General features: G+C 40.3%; 2 protein-coding genes across 2 annotated transcripts in view; one reads left to right on the top strand and one right to left on the bottom strand.

Annotated features, from left to right (window-relative positions):
• tyw1 (tRNA-yW synthesizing protein 1 homolog) overlaps positions 1 to 7,875 on the bottom strand; it is an 88,799-nt gene extending 80,924 nt beyond the window's left edge. The window contains exons 1-7 of the mRNA XM_080459386.1: positions 7,727 to 7,875; positions 7,370 to 7,497; positions 7,118 to 7,249; positions 6,295 to 6,396; positions 4,346 to 4,540; positions 3,937 to 4,242; positions 413 to 532 (exon numbers count right to left, since the gene is read on the bottom strand). Coding sequence (XP_080315512.1) covers positions 413 to 532; positions 3,937 to 4,242; positions 4,346 to 4,540; positions 6,295 to 6,396; positions 7,118 to 7,249; positions 7,370 to 7,497; positions 7,727 to 7,787 — 1,044 coding nt within the window. The 5' untranslated portion in view covers positions 7,788 to 7,875. The remainder of the gene's footprint in view (positions 1 to 412; positions 533 to 3,936; positions 4,243 to 4,345; positions 4,541 to 6,294; positions 6,397 to 7,117; positions 7,250 to 7,369; positions 7,498 to 7,726) is intronic.
• Positions 7,876 to 9,090: 1,215 nt separating this feature from the next.
• On the top strand, positions 9,091 to 12,178 carry sbds (SBDS ribosome maturation factor). Its single transcript, XM_080459385.1, has 5 exons — positions 9,091 to 9,343; positions 9,457 to 9,586; positions 10,143 to 10,343; positions 10,932 to 11,096; positions 11,232 to 12,178. Exons 1-5 carry the CDS (start codon positions 9,216 to 9,218, stop codon positions 11,355 to 11,357), a joined length of 750 nt encoding a protein of 249 aa, XP_080315511.1. The 5' UTR covers positions 9,091 to 9,215; the 3' UTR covers positions 11,358 to 12,178.
• The last annotated feature ends 330 nt before the right edge of the window (positions 12,179 to 12,508 follow it).

Raw genomic sequence — 12,508 nt, 5'->3', positions numbered from 1 at the left:
TCACTAAAACCTGGGCAATTGTTTGTTTGGGGGGGAAATAGACTGAAATATTTCGTCCCCGTTGGATGTCAGCAGCGTGCAGGAATAGAACTGATTGTTTATTTCTTCGTTATCAATTGTGTAAAAAGACATCAAAGCCTGAAATGCAACCTGAAATTCATTGTTTTCCACCACTCAGCCCAGCCTAATCTCAAAATATCATCAATTTTGAATAATTTATGGTGAAAAAGTCATCAAGCTCAGCGTCCGATAGATTGAACTCACAAGTAAAATATCCTGAATATCAATACAATATCCTCTTTATTTTTATTAACTTGGTCAAAGCAGAGGATGTTTGTTACCATGGAGGACAACAAAGGTAACGTGTGTTAAATACTCAATCATTTTATATAAGTAGAGGAAAGAGTCTCACCTTTGTTTTCTTGACACTGCTCATAATGTTACCCAGGTCCTCCACGTCCACCACAGCGCCAGACTGTTTCTCCTGTAGGCCAGACTCGTCCTCATCACTGCTGGACTCCATCAGATCCTCCTGAGGCCCCAAGAGAGCAAAAAAAAAAAAAACAAACAAACACAACAATATGATTAGAATTTTTGTTTAAAAAAAAGGGGTGTTTTCAGCAGAAATATAAGTTACATCTACATTGTAGTCGTCAGAAACGTCAGAGCTTCATCACCGTAGGCCAAAGGCTGTCTAGATCTATGCCTTTATTTTGAAAATTTTTATTCAAAGCATTTTTTTTTTTTTTTAAGAAACGTTTATAACCCAAAGATTAATAAACAAAAGGGAGAATTAAAGTAAAAAATAAGAAGAAAAAAATTTAATTAATCATCAGACAAATTGTAAAAAATAACAATGTTTTTCTGCGATTCTTTCAGTCTCTCTACGTCTCTGTTCAACCTGCTGATGACACTTTGTGTCCAGGTCAAAGCCTCAGTACGAGTATGAGGAAAAACATTTCTGAGAACAATATTCTATTTTCAAAAACAATAAATATCACTTTTTATATTACTTTTTTTGGATGGAATTGACAAGTAAAGAAGATGAAGCGATCTGAGCAGTTCGGGACCGAGAATTTACCATCTAGTTTGTAAAATAATCACAGAAATTCAAATAAAATAATAAAAAAAAAGGGCAATCATTCTGCCTTTCATTCTCTTTATAGAAAATATCAAGTAGTATGCTTAAAATTTTGTTTTTGGGAAGAAAAAAAAAAGATTTTGAAACGCTTATTAAAGCTGGATGAGAAGCACCTGGGTAATCACCTTGTGAGAGAAAAGTAAGTCAGAAAAGGTCGAAATAAATCCACCTGAATAAAGTTACACTGGATAATGGGAGCGTCCTGACTTTTACTGTGAAGTGTATGTCTGTGTGAACGTGCATACTGACGGATGGATATGCATGTACATGTGGAAGGATGGATGTTCAGTGTTCCAGCTTCTGCCCACATGTCAATTAACAGGTTGACACACACACACACACACACGGGCGCGCTGCGGCGGGCTGATAAATCTCCATGTTCCCCTCGTCTCTCCAGTCATCAGTCACTCCGGTTCCGGTTAAATGTCACCTCTGCTGAGCGTGCTGAGTGTTGCAGACTGAGGGGAGGAAGTCTCGGCTCCAGTTGGCTCTGAGGCGCCGGTTACCATGACGACCAGTCATCAGTGTGCACCGTGATGCATATGAAAACCCCAGTGTGCGTGAGTATCTATAAAATGTCTTATTCTCTTGTGAGAATGTGTAATTTCAAACCTTCAATGAGAGGGGGGGAGGGGGACTGGCATTATTCATATTTTGATGTGGAAAAACGGCCCTAAAAACAGACAAATTTCATGCAAACCTCACAGAACTAAATGTACTAAAACGACATCGGCTCCGCTGGAAAAAGCACCTGATGAAGAGAGAGTTGCACTCCTGAGATGCCTGAAGGCTTTATGAGTTTTTAATCACATTGTTGAAGGAAGGCAACGCGGGGCCATTAGCCCAGCCCAGCCTTGCTTCACGCTCCTGTGATAAAAGCAGAAGCTGGGGTGACGCGCTCTCGTAACGTCGGAAGAGATCAACACGAGCCCGACAAAATCCTTCCAACGACAAAACTTCCTCCGTCTCAGACTCTCTTATTCTCTTTACCTCATTACTCACATTCACCATCAGGAGGACGGAGCAGGCGTCAGAAAGTACTCAATGTACCGTTAGGGAGTTTTAGAGATCAAATATAGAATAAACAACACAGAATTTGCAACAACTAATACACCAAACTAAATATGCTCACTTCTTTTCTTCTTCATCTTCCCTCATCCCGTTTATGTTCTTGCGTTTTAACCCGCATTCTTTGCATCTGTATAGTCTTTAATCCACCGACACAGCATAAAGTAAAAACCTCCCTTTGTTGAAGAGAAACTACCTAATACTTTTAATTATAACTTCATTATGGACAATTTTGTGTTTCGTCTATTAACCGCAGCAAAATGTCCTTTTCTTCTGAGCCCGGAGTGTCTTGCAATAATAATTTACACCACAAGGTGGTGTTGAGAGTCAGCCAGAGAAGCTGCAGGAGGAATAACGAACACGCCAGTGACTAAAGCTCTTGGTCACGACACAGATCTTCCAAAAATTGGAAAAAAAAAAGCAACTGCAAAAAAAACTAACAAACAGAAAAGAACAGGAAAAGCCCAGACTGGTGCAAAGATGACTCAACACTGCCACCCGATGTACAACAGAGGCATGACTTAAATATCAACTCATTCTAATTCAAACACAACCTGACAATCATGTTTGTGTTGAGATACATGGAGTTATATTTAGACAAAACATAATGATTTTAAAATTAAGATATACGAAATAATCAGAATTTGCAGATGCAAGTCAGATTTCAAATTCACATTTTCCTAATTTGATTGTGTTTAGCTGAGACAAGATGCTCTGAAGTGAAACTCCTCCAAATATTGGGCATTACTTTCTTTAATTTCTTTATTCACTCCACGGGTGGTGTTGGCTTTAAGTCTCTCTTTGAGCGACGCCACAGTAATACTGCCGAGTGCTCAACAAAACAGGTCGACTGGATGAGACGATTCTAAGTCATGCAAGAGTTAAAGTTTAAAGGATTATTCATAACTCTCACCAACTTGCTCAACACTGATTAATATAAGAAAAAAAATTTTGTAGAAAAGTCCATCAACTTCTCCAAGTTAAAATGCGTCTCTATTATTGTATTTTTGGAGAGTGTGTCTAATTTTAAGAGTTCAACTGGATGAATATACTCGGTAACATTTGTACTTTTTATAAATCATCATGTAAACAGCATAATGTGATATGTTTCATTACATCAGTGATCTAATTCAGGAAAAATTAATAAAAACACCAAGATTACTTCCAAACACTCCGACGTCTTTGTGCTTGTAAACCAGTTCATCTGACTCATTTAGATTTTGGTACAAACTCTGACTTGTTTTCTGTTGGGTTTTTTTAGGCAAGGAGGTATTCTTTTTATGTCGCACGGTTATGTTTTTGATTTTTACTCACCAGTCTCACTGTTGCCTTGTTGCTGCAATGTGCTATATTGATACAGGGGGGAAAGTGCAGAAACACAGAGGCCTGAATCTGAAGTGGCAGAGAACAGCAATGTTACCAGCTGAGAGGTCTGCAGCCAAACAGCATCAAGGCCTGTTTAAAATAAGAATTTTAGAAAATAAAGTGATGGAGTCACAATAAGACAAAAGAAGAGGAAGTTCTGGAGCGAAGACCAAACAAAGCTCAAGTTGAATAAAACTAACAGCTCATGCCCGCTTCGGTTGGAGTCGCCATGTTCAGCAGCACAAGACCGAAGCACTGAAGGTAGCAGGTTTAAATCTCACGGTCACATGCCATGTTTACATTTTTAAATAGCATGTAAACATGTCAGATATGATTATTAATATTTGAATTTCTGTCCTCACCTCTGAGCTGTGGCCCTGCAGAGGAGCTCCTTCGTCCTCCTCCTCCTCTTCCTCCTGCTGCTGCTGCTGCTGCCCGCCTCTCTCCTTGTTCTTGCAGGAGCCTCCGGTCTGACACTTCCCGCTGCAGCTCTTCTTCTCTCCTTTCACCAGAGCCTGCAGGCGTTTCAGGAGCTTCGCCTTCCAGGAGAGGAAGTCTGCCTGGACGCTGCCGTTGCGGCTCTTCACCACGTTGCAGTCGCCCTCGCCCCTGGTCATGATGCGCATGCCGCTGAGCATCCACAGCCACTTGTCCACATTCTTACCCACCTGGAGGGATGCACAGCAAAAAGGTCACCGCGGAGCTTCTAATATCCCCTAAATAAACTGCCGGCGGAGGTTTATCAGGATGGAACAAAACATCAATCCTCACCGTATTATAGTGGCCAACGTAGACGGAGTTGCCGAGCCCGAACACTGCGTATCTGAGGCCTTTCAGGAAGGTTTTCCCGTATCTGAAGTCGGTGGAAGCCTCTTCCAGCCACTTGCAGAACCACTGGGCGTTCTCCGTGGGCTGGCCGTCCGTGTAAGTGGCCACGAGAAACACGCAGACCGTTTGACCCGCACACTGAAAGCAGATAGAAACACACACAAAACCCTATAAAAAAAAACTATAAAACACAAGCCTGTATCCATCTGACAGATGATCATTGTTGAGATATTTGATCTGATCAAACATTTATAGCGCAACAGTGAAGAGACATGACTTGTCGAGGCTTTTGCTCGCGGTGTGAACATACTGCAGATCTCTGAACTCTGATCTGTCAAAGCGTCACACTGAAGACGAAGGCCGCTTGATGCCCCGACGATCAACAACTCACAACAGCAGGAGCCTTCAAAATAAAGTTAAAAGGATCGAGATTCTGCAAAGCGTTCGTACAATTTTGCACAAAAGGTGATGGATGTACAACTTTCATGTCGTAACACAAAATAAGCATTAACAGCAAATATTTGACGACATTTTTCCAGCGGCACAACACACAAACTCTGCTGCTCATCCCACAAATGTCTCAATAGAAGTATGGCACCACCTCAAAAAGAAATAATCAGGAAGAAGAGGTGAAGGCAACTAGGAAACACAAACACACATTTTCTTACCGTCGGTGTGTCGTTTGCAACACATTTGGATTTCATCTTGTTTTACTTTTTCTCTTTTTTTTATTTTAATTCTAACGTGAAATGTTGAAAGGAAAATACATTGTTTTAATTCTTTTTATAAAGTGTAGACTTGGAGTGATATTGCAAAGATTCTCATCACTGTCGTCTCATAGCGGCACGATGCCCAGTTTGAGTCGGGAGAGTTCCCCCTGAAGTTTGCATGTTCTCCAGTTTCTTCCCACTGACAGACGTCGGACTGTTCCGCTGAATAAACTGTTGTTTAGTTGTTTGTCTTTGTGGCACGTGGCTGACTGATTTCCCCTTCACTCCCTAATGCAGCATGCAGCAATCTGTCCACTAATTGAAGAGGACCCACTGGTGATCAGAATCCAGCAGCAGCATCAGTGCGAAATATTCGTTCTCTGTGAAAGTCAAAGAGTCAAGGCAGTGAGAAGTGAAGGGCGAGCAGAGAAAATCTGACAAATCTTTGTCGTGAGGATTTCGGTATTAAACTATGATTTATTAAGGAGTTCAGGTCGACAGTTGTATTATTATTATTTTTTTTTTTTTAAGATTTTCATTCTCGCACCTGTTTATACCTTTAACTGCAGCAAACCAGAGGAATGAACGACTTCATTTATGCAAACACACTGCATAGTTTTAGGAGTCCAGGAGGGTAAGCAATTCAATCCACCAGAGGGCGCCACTCCGAATTAACATAATGGCCAAAAACAAACAGGAACAATTGTGTTTAATGGGTAATATTTCATATAAACATTCTGTTTGATATTTTAATATCTCTTTTGGTTGTTTATAATATTAATATTTTATGTTATAGATGTCCTTTGTTTGGTTTTTTTTGGTTTTTATCAATTTTATGAAACTTGTATGAGTTTCAAATGTGTTTTATCGAGTTTTCATTTCAGTTACGCCTTGTTTTCATCAGTTTAATTCTTTAGTATCGTTAGTATTATATAGTTAAGATTAAAATATGTTATTATTTTACGTGTTCTGTTCTTCAATGTCAAAAAGAAAACTTGTTTGACGTTTCTTTTTCATTCCTAGCTGTCTTGTTCTCGCCACTTCCTCCCCATTTTATTCTGCCTTTACTGTTTCTTTGTCCTCCTGAGTTTTGTTTTCATCTTACCAATCTTCCTGTGAAGCACTGTGTTCCTGCTGACGCTGCTTCGAAAAAGAAATATGACTCGTTTGGACTCGACTCACCTCATCAGCCAGCTGATCATCAGGATCGTAGTCTTTCATGTCGATGACTTCAGCAGGTAAACCCAAAGTCTTCACCTCCTCACACAGCTCTTGGGCGAAGCCCTGACCACACAAGAGTCCACATTCAGACATTTCTGGGAACGATCCTTGGTAAATATTGGCTTTCTCTCTCTTGAAATGTGTATATTTTTTCTGTTGATCCCTTGTCATTTTTTATAATTCATCAGATTAGCATGCATTTCAATCTGATTATCACTCAGTTCTAATATTTCTCAATCTCCCTTTTAAAAGCCTCGTTTGTAATTCTTGTTTTTGTCTTATTTTGTGAAGCACTAAGAACCTACATGGAATTGGCAATAAAAATAAAGACTTTACTTTAAAGATTATACTACAATATCTTCTTGTACAACTGCTAACTTCATGAGTCGTGTCTGGCATGTGGGTTTAGACTCTTTCATGTCTGAAATTCCAGCTTCGGTTTTGTACATTTCATGGCTTTTTGTTTGCGTGACATTATTCGGTACTTATATGGCTGTATTGATCTCATTGCTCATGCCTTTATAGTTGATTATGGTACACTAAACTAACCCGTTATAGTTTATTATCGTATATCCCCTTTGGTAAATCTTATTAAGGTGCTCCAGGGAGCTGATGGGGGTCAAGGGTCTTGCTCAGGGACCCACAGTGGTGACCCGTCCACTGTGGGATTCGAACTTGCGGACTTCCGATCCCAATCCCGCTTCCCCCACCTCTAGATCACCACTGCCCTGGTGATAGTTAAATGTATCTTGACGTTTAAGCTCTCTATGAACAATATCCGTACCTTTGCTGTCCCAGTTTGAGAGCCATAGAAGATTTTAACTCCTGACACGTGAACCTCCATCTCCTTGTGGGACTGGTGACTGCTCCTCTCAGCTGTTTTGACCAAAGAGACATCCTCTGAGGACAAATTATGCTGAAGAGACATAAAAACTGAGAATTGGTGGAAAGGATGACATTAAACATTAGATGCCCAATAATGTAAAAAAAATAATAATAATAATATTAATTGCAGATGAGGTAGAAAGCGACTCACTCTCTTCAAGACCATCTTCAGTGACAACCACAGGCCACAGATGAGAGCAGCAGCTGTATACAGGTACAGCCGGTTGTGCCACAGAGACATGAGGTAAGTCTGGCTGGGAGGGTGGACATCCTCCGAGTCTGGAGGGACAGAAAACACGCCAAGACTGAGCCCAGGATGATGAAATGACTCAGCAGACACAAAGCAAAACACACACTTCAATCTGCGCGTAACAAAACAACCCAGTGACTGCAAGCGGCGGATAAAAGGCGGGTGACTGCTGACAACACAGCTAGCGAGAGCAGCCGAAGAGGAAACCTGACGTCAAGTTCATCAGCAGGTCCTTTAAAAGTGTGTAAATAACCTCACCTTTCGTGACTGAGGACGCCGGACACACGAGGAGCAAAGTGGCCACACATAAAGTCAGCATTGTTGCAAATGACAGCAGCTACATTAAAGTACACAATCCTCAGCTGCTGCGCAGGAGGCCACCATGTTGTTTGGTCGCTGAGCATGCTGGGAAATGTAGTTTCCCAGCATGGACTACGTCAGACTTTTTTTGACTACAGCACTGTATATTTAATTTTCATACGTAGGCAATGATAATAATAGTGACCTTTCGGGGCACTCATTTTGATTCCTAAAATCATCTGAAAAATTATTTTCTAATATGAATATAAACATATAAGCCACTTCATAAAACATTATACTCTAGGAAAAACAAGAAGTATTTGGCAGAGTGGGTTATACTTTACGAAAGTATGAGTATTTATTTTTAAACAATACATCTAATTTAATTGGTATTTCTGTTGGAAGATCACTGAAATTACAGATGTGATATTCCATCTTGAAAATCGTAATCTTTTCAGACAATTTTCAAAATATAAAAGACAATCATGCAAATGTGAATTCACAACCATGCAATATATGAACTGTGACAAGTAACTACCTTCTCATTTATTATGTATATCATTGTTTATTATTATCAGGGGTATAGACACCTCTCAAACGCAATAAACTTGAAACGAGTTAGAATATGAAGTATGGTGACTAACTCTAGGTTCTGGATTTCAACTGAGGATTCGTTCATTAATTAACAACTTCATTCATTCATTCATTCATTCATTCATTCATTCATTCATTTGATTTCAGAAAAAATAAGAGTATCATTAACTGACGCCATAATTGATGTTATATATTGGGGTTATTTGTCAGGGACCGTGTTTTCGGTTTGTAAGAAGAGATGCAAAGCTTAAAATTTGCCTGTAAGATAATGTGCAGATTTTACATAAAACAATATCATGAGACACGCAACACGCTGTCCAGTAAACTCTTCAATTTTTAAATCAACAATAATATTTCTTTGTGCGCAGTGTTCTGTTGTGGTCAGATGGTAATACTGCAACAAATATGTTTCCGATGTTTTAAAATTACTTGTGAATTCATTTATCGTAATACACCAAATACAACTGTTAATTTTTTCATAAATATACTGTAGCATGTCATGTGAGTGTGAGATACATTCATTGATGCACAATCGTATGATATTTTATATTTTCTTAACGTTGCTCGTATTACATTGTCGTAATATTATTGTCATTAACAACAACATTTTATGATATAGTTTTTTTGAATGTTACTGAGGAATATATTTTAGTTTTCCCATTTAAAAAGCGCTCAATAGAAAAGTTTTCGAAATACGAACACGGAACTATCGTGTCGAGTCTGTATTTCTCATCGGACAGGTTTAAGACAAACACCCAGGGACTCTTGTCGGTGGTGCTTTTACGGCTAACTGCGTTCTCTCTTTTTTACTAATTGAAGACAGTTCGCTGTCTTATAATTGTGAGGGAAAAAAATGTCGATATTCACGCCTACGAATCAAATCCGCCTGACCAACGTGGCGGTGGTGCGGATGAAGAAAGGTGGGAAGCGTTTTGAAATCGCCTGCTACAAAAATAAAGTCATGAGCTGGAGATCAGGAGCGTGAGTCACACCGAAACCTTAGTTAAATAAACTAGTTCATGGGTTTATTCCTTGTCTGAGATCATGTGGATCAGATGTGTTTGAATGTGTCGCCTCGTCTTGTTTCCTCACAGAGAAAAAGACCTGGACGAGGTCCTGCAGACACATACTGTGTTTGTTAATGTGTCCAAAGGGCAGGTGGCCAAGAAGGACGACTTGACCAAAGCTTTTGAGACAGATGATCAGACTGAGATCTGCAAACAGGTCAGTGCATACATACACTATCACACAGTGTCCACTGAAGGTCTGTGGTTTTATTGTTGACTTTGTGACTAAAGTGACACACATCAGTACTTAATTGTGACGTATAACAAAAGTCAGGGTGGATTGTTAAAGAATCAACATTTGTGTTCTGATATTTCAGGGACTGACTGCTTGAGCGATTGGTTGTCAGCGTGGCATGTCAAGTTGTGTCTTTACAGTACTACATGCTTGGTTTGATGCGCATTACTATTTAATACTGCTGCCAGCAGATCGACCATTCTGGTGTTGCAGCATGTGATTCTAACACAAGCAGAGCTTGTCCTTCCCAGTGCTATTAGGAATGTTGATGCTTTTTCTCTGTGGTTCTATCGTATGAACTCTTGAGTATCACAATTTCATATAAGAGTCAACCATTTCACCTCATCACATTGTTACCCTCATCATAAATAAGCTTCATAGTTTTGGTTGTTCTTTTGAGTTTGTTTAGTGACACGCTCCCTTTTCGATCTGCTCTGTTATTAATGGGGGTTTTTTTTCTCCTGCTTTTTGTGGGCAGATCTTGGCCAAAGGAGAGCTTCAGGTGTCGGACAAGGAGAGGCAGAGTCAGCTGGAGACGATGTTCAGGGACATCGCCACCATCGTGGCGGAGAAGTGCGTTAACCCCGACACCAAGAGGCCGTACACGGTCAACCTCATCGAGCGAGCGATGAAGGACGTCCACTACTCCGTCAAACCCACCAAGAGCACCAAGCAGCAGGTGAGAAGTCAGCGAAGACCTCGACTGCGTGACATCGTCCCCGTTTACATTACTTTACACAAGCGGCATGACCCAGGTGCCGCTGTGGTTTACTTTCTCACAAATTCGCATCATGGATGTTCATCCAGCTGTGTGATGCTGGCACGGTGTCATGAACCCAAATCTGTGAGACAGCTTACAAGTACCTCATTGAGGCTGTGCTCCTGAAAATGAACAATTCTGTTCAAACAAGTAATAATAATAATACATCAAACTTATATAGGACTTTTTTTTTCTCGCCCTCAAAGACACTTTACGTAGCAAAAACAAAAATGATGAGAAATAACCATGAAAATAAAATAAGAGTTAAGGAAAAGCAGGTTTGAACAGGTGGGTTTTGAGGAGGCATTTGAGGTTCTGTTATGAGTCCGTGTTCCTGTTTGGAACTCGCTGAGCTCCAGTGAAGCTGTATAAACAATGAATATAAGAGCTGTCACTACTTTCTGCTTGTTCGTAGTTGACGTTGTTTTTCGCTGGTCGATCTCGGTGTCATTAGTCCCTTGTTCCCTCACCACCTTGTCAAACTGTAATGTTGCTCCGGGTTCTCAGGCGCTGGAGGTGATCCGGCAGCTGAAGGAGACCATGGAAATCCAGAGAGCTCACATGAGGCTGCGGCTGGTGCTGCCCGCCAAGGACGCCAAGAGGCTGAAGGAGAAGCTGAAGCCCCTGCTGCAGGTGGTGGAGAGCGAGGACTTCGACGAGGAGCTAGAAATGGTGAGTGAGGTTTCTTAAGAAATGCTCCGCCGTGTTTCCTCTCGTGGGACTGTTCATGTCTTTTTCTTTGCATTTGAGAAATGCTCTGAGTTTATGATTTTCTACCGTTTGACTCTATTACACTGCCTCTCTCAGGTCTGTCTCGTGGATCCCGGCTGCTTCAGAGAGATCGACGAGCTGATCCGATGTGAAACGAAAGGCCGCGGCTCCCTGGAGGTCGTCAGCCTGAAGGACGTGGAGGAGGGAGACGAAAAACTCTAGAAAGCCACCCAGCGGGGACTGAGCAGCGTGTCCACACTAACCTGCTTCACTGAGGAACGACAACACATCACGAGAACTTCCGCAGCTCGGTTCCAGCTCAGTTAAATAGCCCAAAGTGAGAGTTTGTGATCTGAATGAGGTGTGCAATCTATTTCTAACAGAATTTAAAGGTTGGTTCTGATCTTTAAATATCTTTTATTTTTTCAGTTCAGTTCATAATCCATTCTACCTTCCTCATGCTTCTGTGTGCCATTTCTTCTCATCTAAACAGCTTCTTCAAACACGACAGTTTATATTTTGTTATCATATATGTCTTTGCTTTGCAGCAAATAAATATTAAATCATATTTTGGGCGTATTATTATATAGTGATTTTTCCAGTATGCCTTTTTTTTTATATATCTCCAATGTATCTCAATACTTCCTAAATTACTTATACGTACACATGATCACATTGGTTATAAACACCCATTTAAATTGCGGGATTCAAAATTAAATGACAACGATGTTGAATATTATGCAATTTATTCCACAAATTATAAAAAAAAAAAAAAGCTACAATCATGTTTGTTTGTTTTTTTTAATTTCTTCAATAGTGTCTTCTTAAAATACACATTGGATTCAGACCATGGAGCGTCGCAGCGTCTTTGTTTTGTCACTCATTCAACGGCAGAGACTGACTTTATTTTATATTTTTTCAAAATATCATAAAAACCTTTCTTGCAAGAATTCCACGCGAATATATACCCTCCAAGAAATGTATAGCAAATATTTCAGTGAGTTGTTTTCACAGAAATAAAATAAAAATGAACTGCAACTCTCTTGGTTCTTGTGGTTTGGTTAGTTCTGATTGGATAAGACACATTTCATGTGTGTTCATGTTGTGTTCAGAAGTAAAGTCCCACTTCAAGGTGGGAAAAATGCATTCAACTGCTCTTGAACTGGGAAATTCCCACTGGGAACTGGAACATGTCTGAGTGGGTTCTGAGATCATCTAAAGTACTACCCACTTTACGCTCTTTACCTGGCGTAAACTCCCCCAATACAAATATTAATTGGAAATAGGATGTGTCCGGTGTTGAACTAGGACAAATCCCAGGGAGTCGACAGGACTTTATTGTGATACCCAGTCAAACCAGTAAATTCAATTTC

The sequence above is a fragment of the Lipophrys pholis genome (assembly GCF_963383615.2).
Source record: "Lipophrys pholis genome assembly, chromosome: 3".
NCBI classification, from domain to species: Eukaryota; Metazoa; Chordata; class Actinopteri; order Blenniiformes; family Blenniidae; genus Lipophrys; species Lipophrys pholis.
This window is presented reverse-complemented; position numbering and strand designations above follow the sequence as displayed.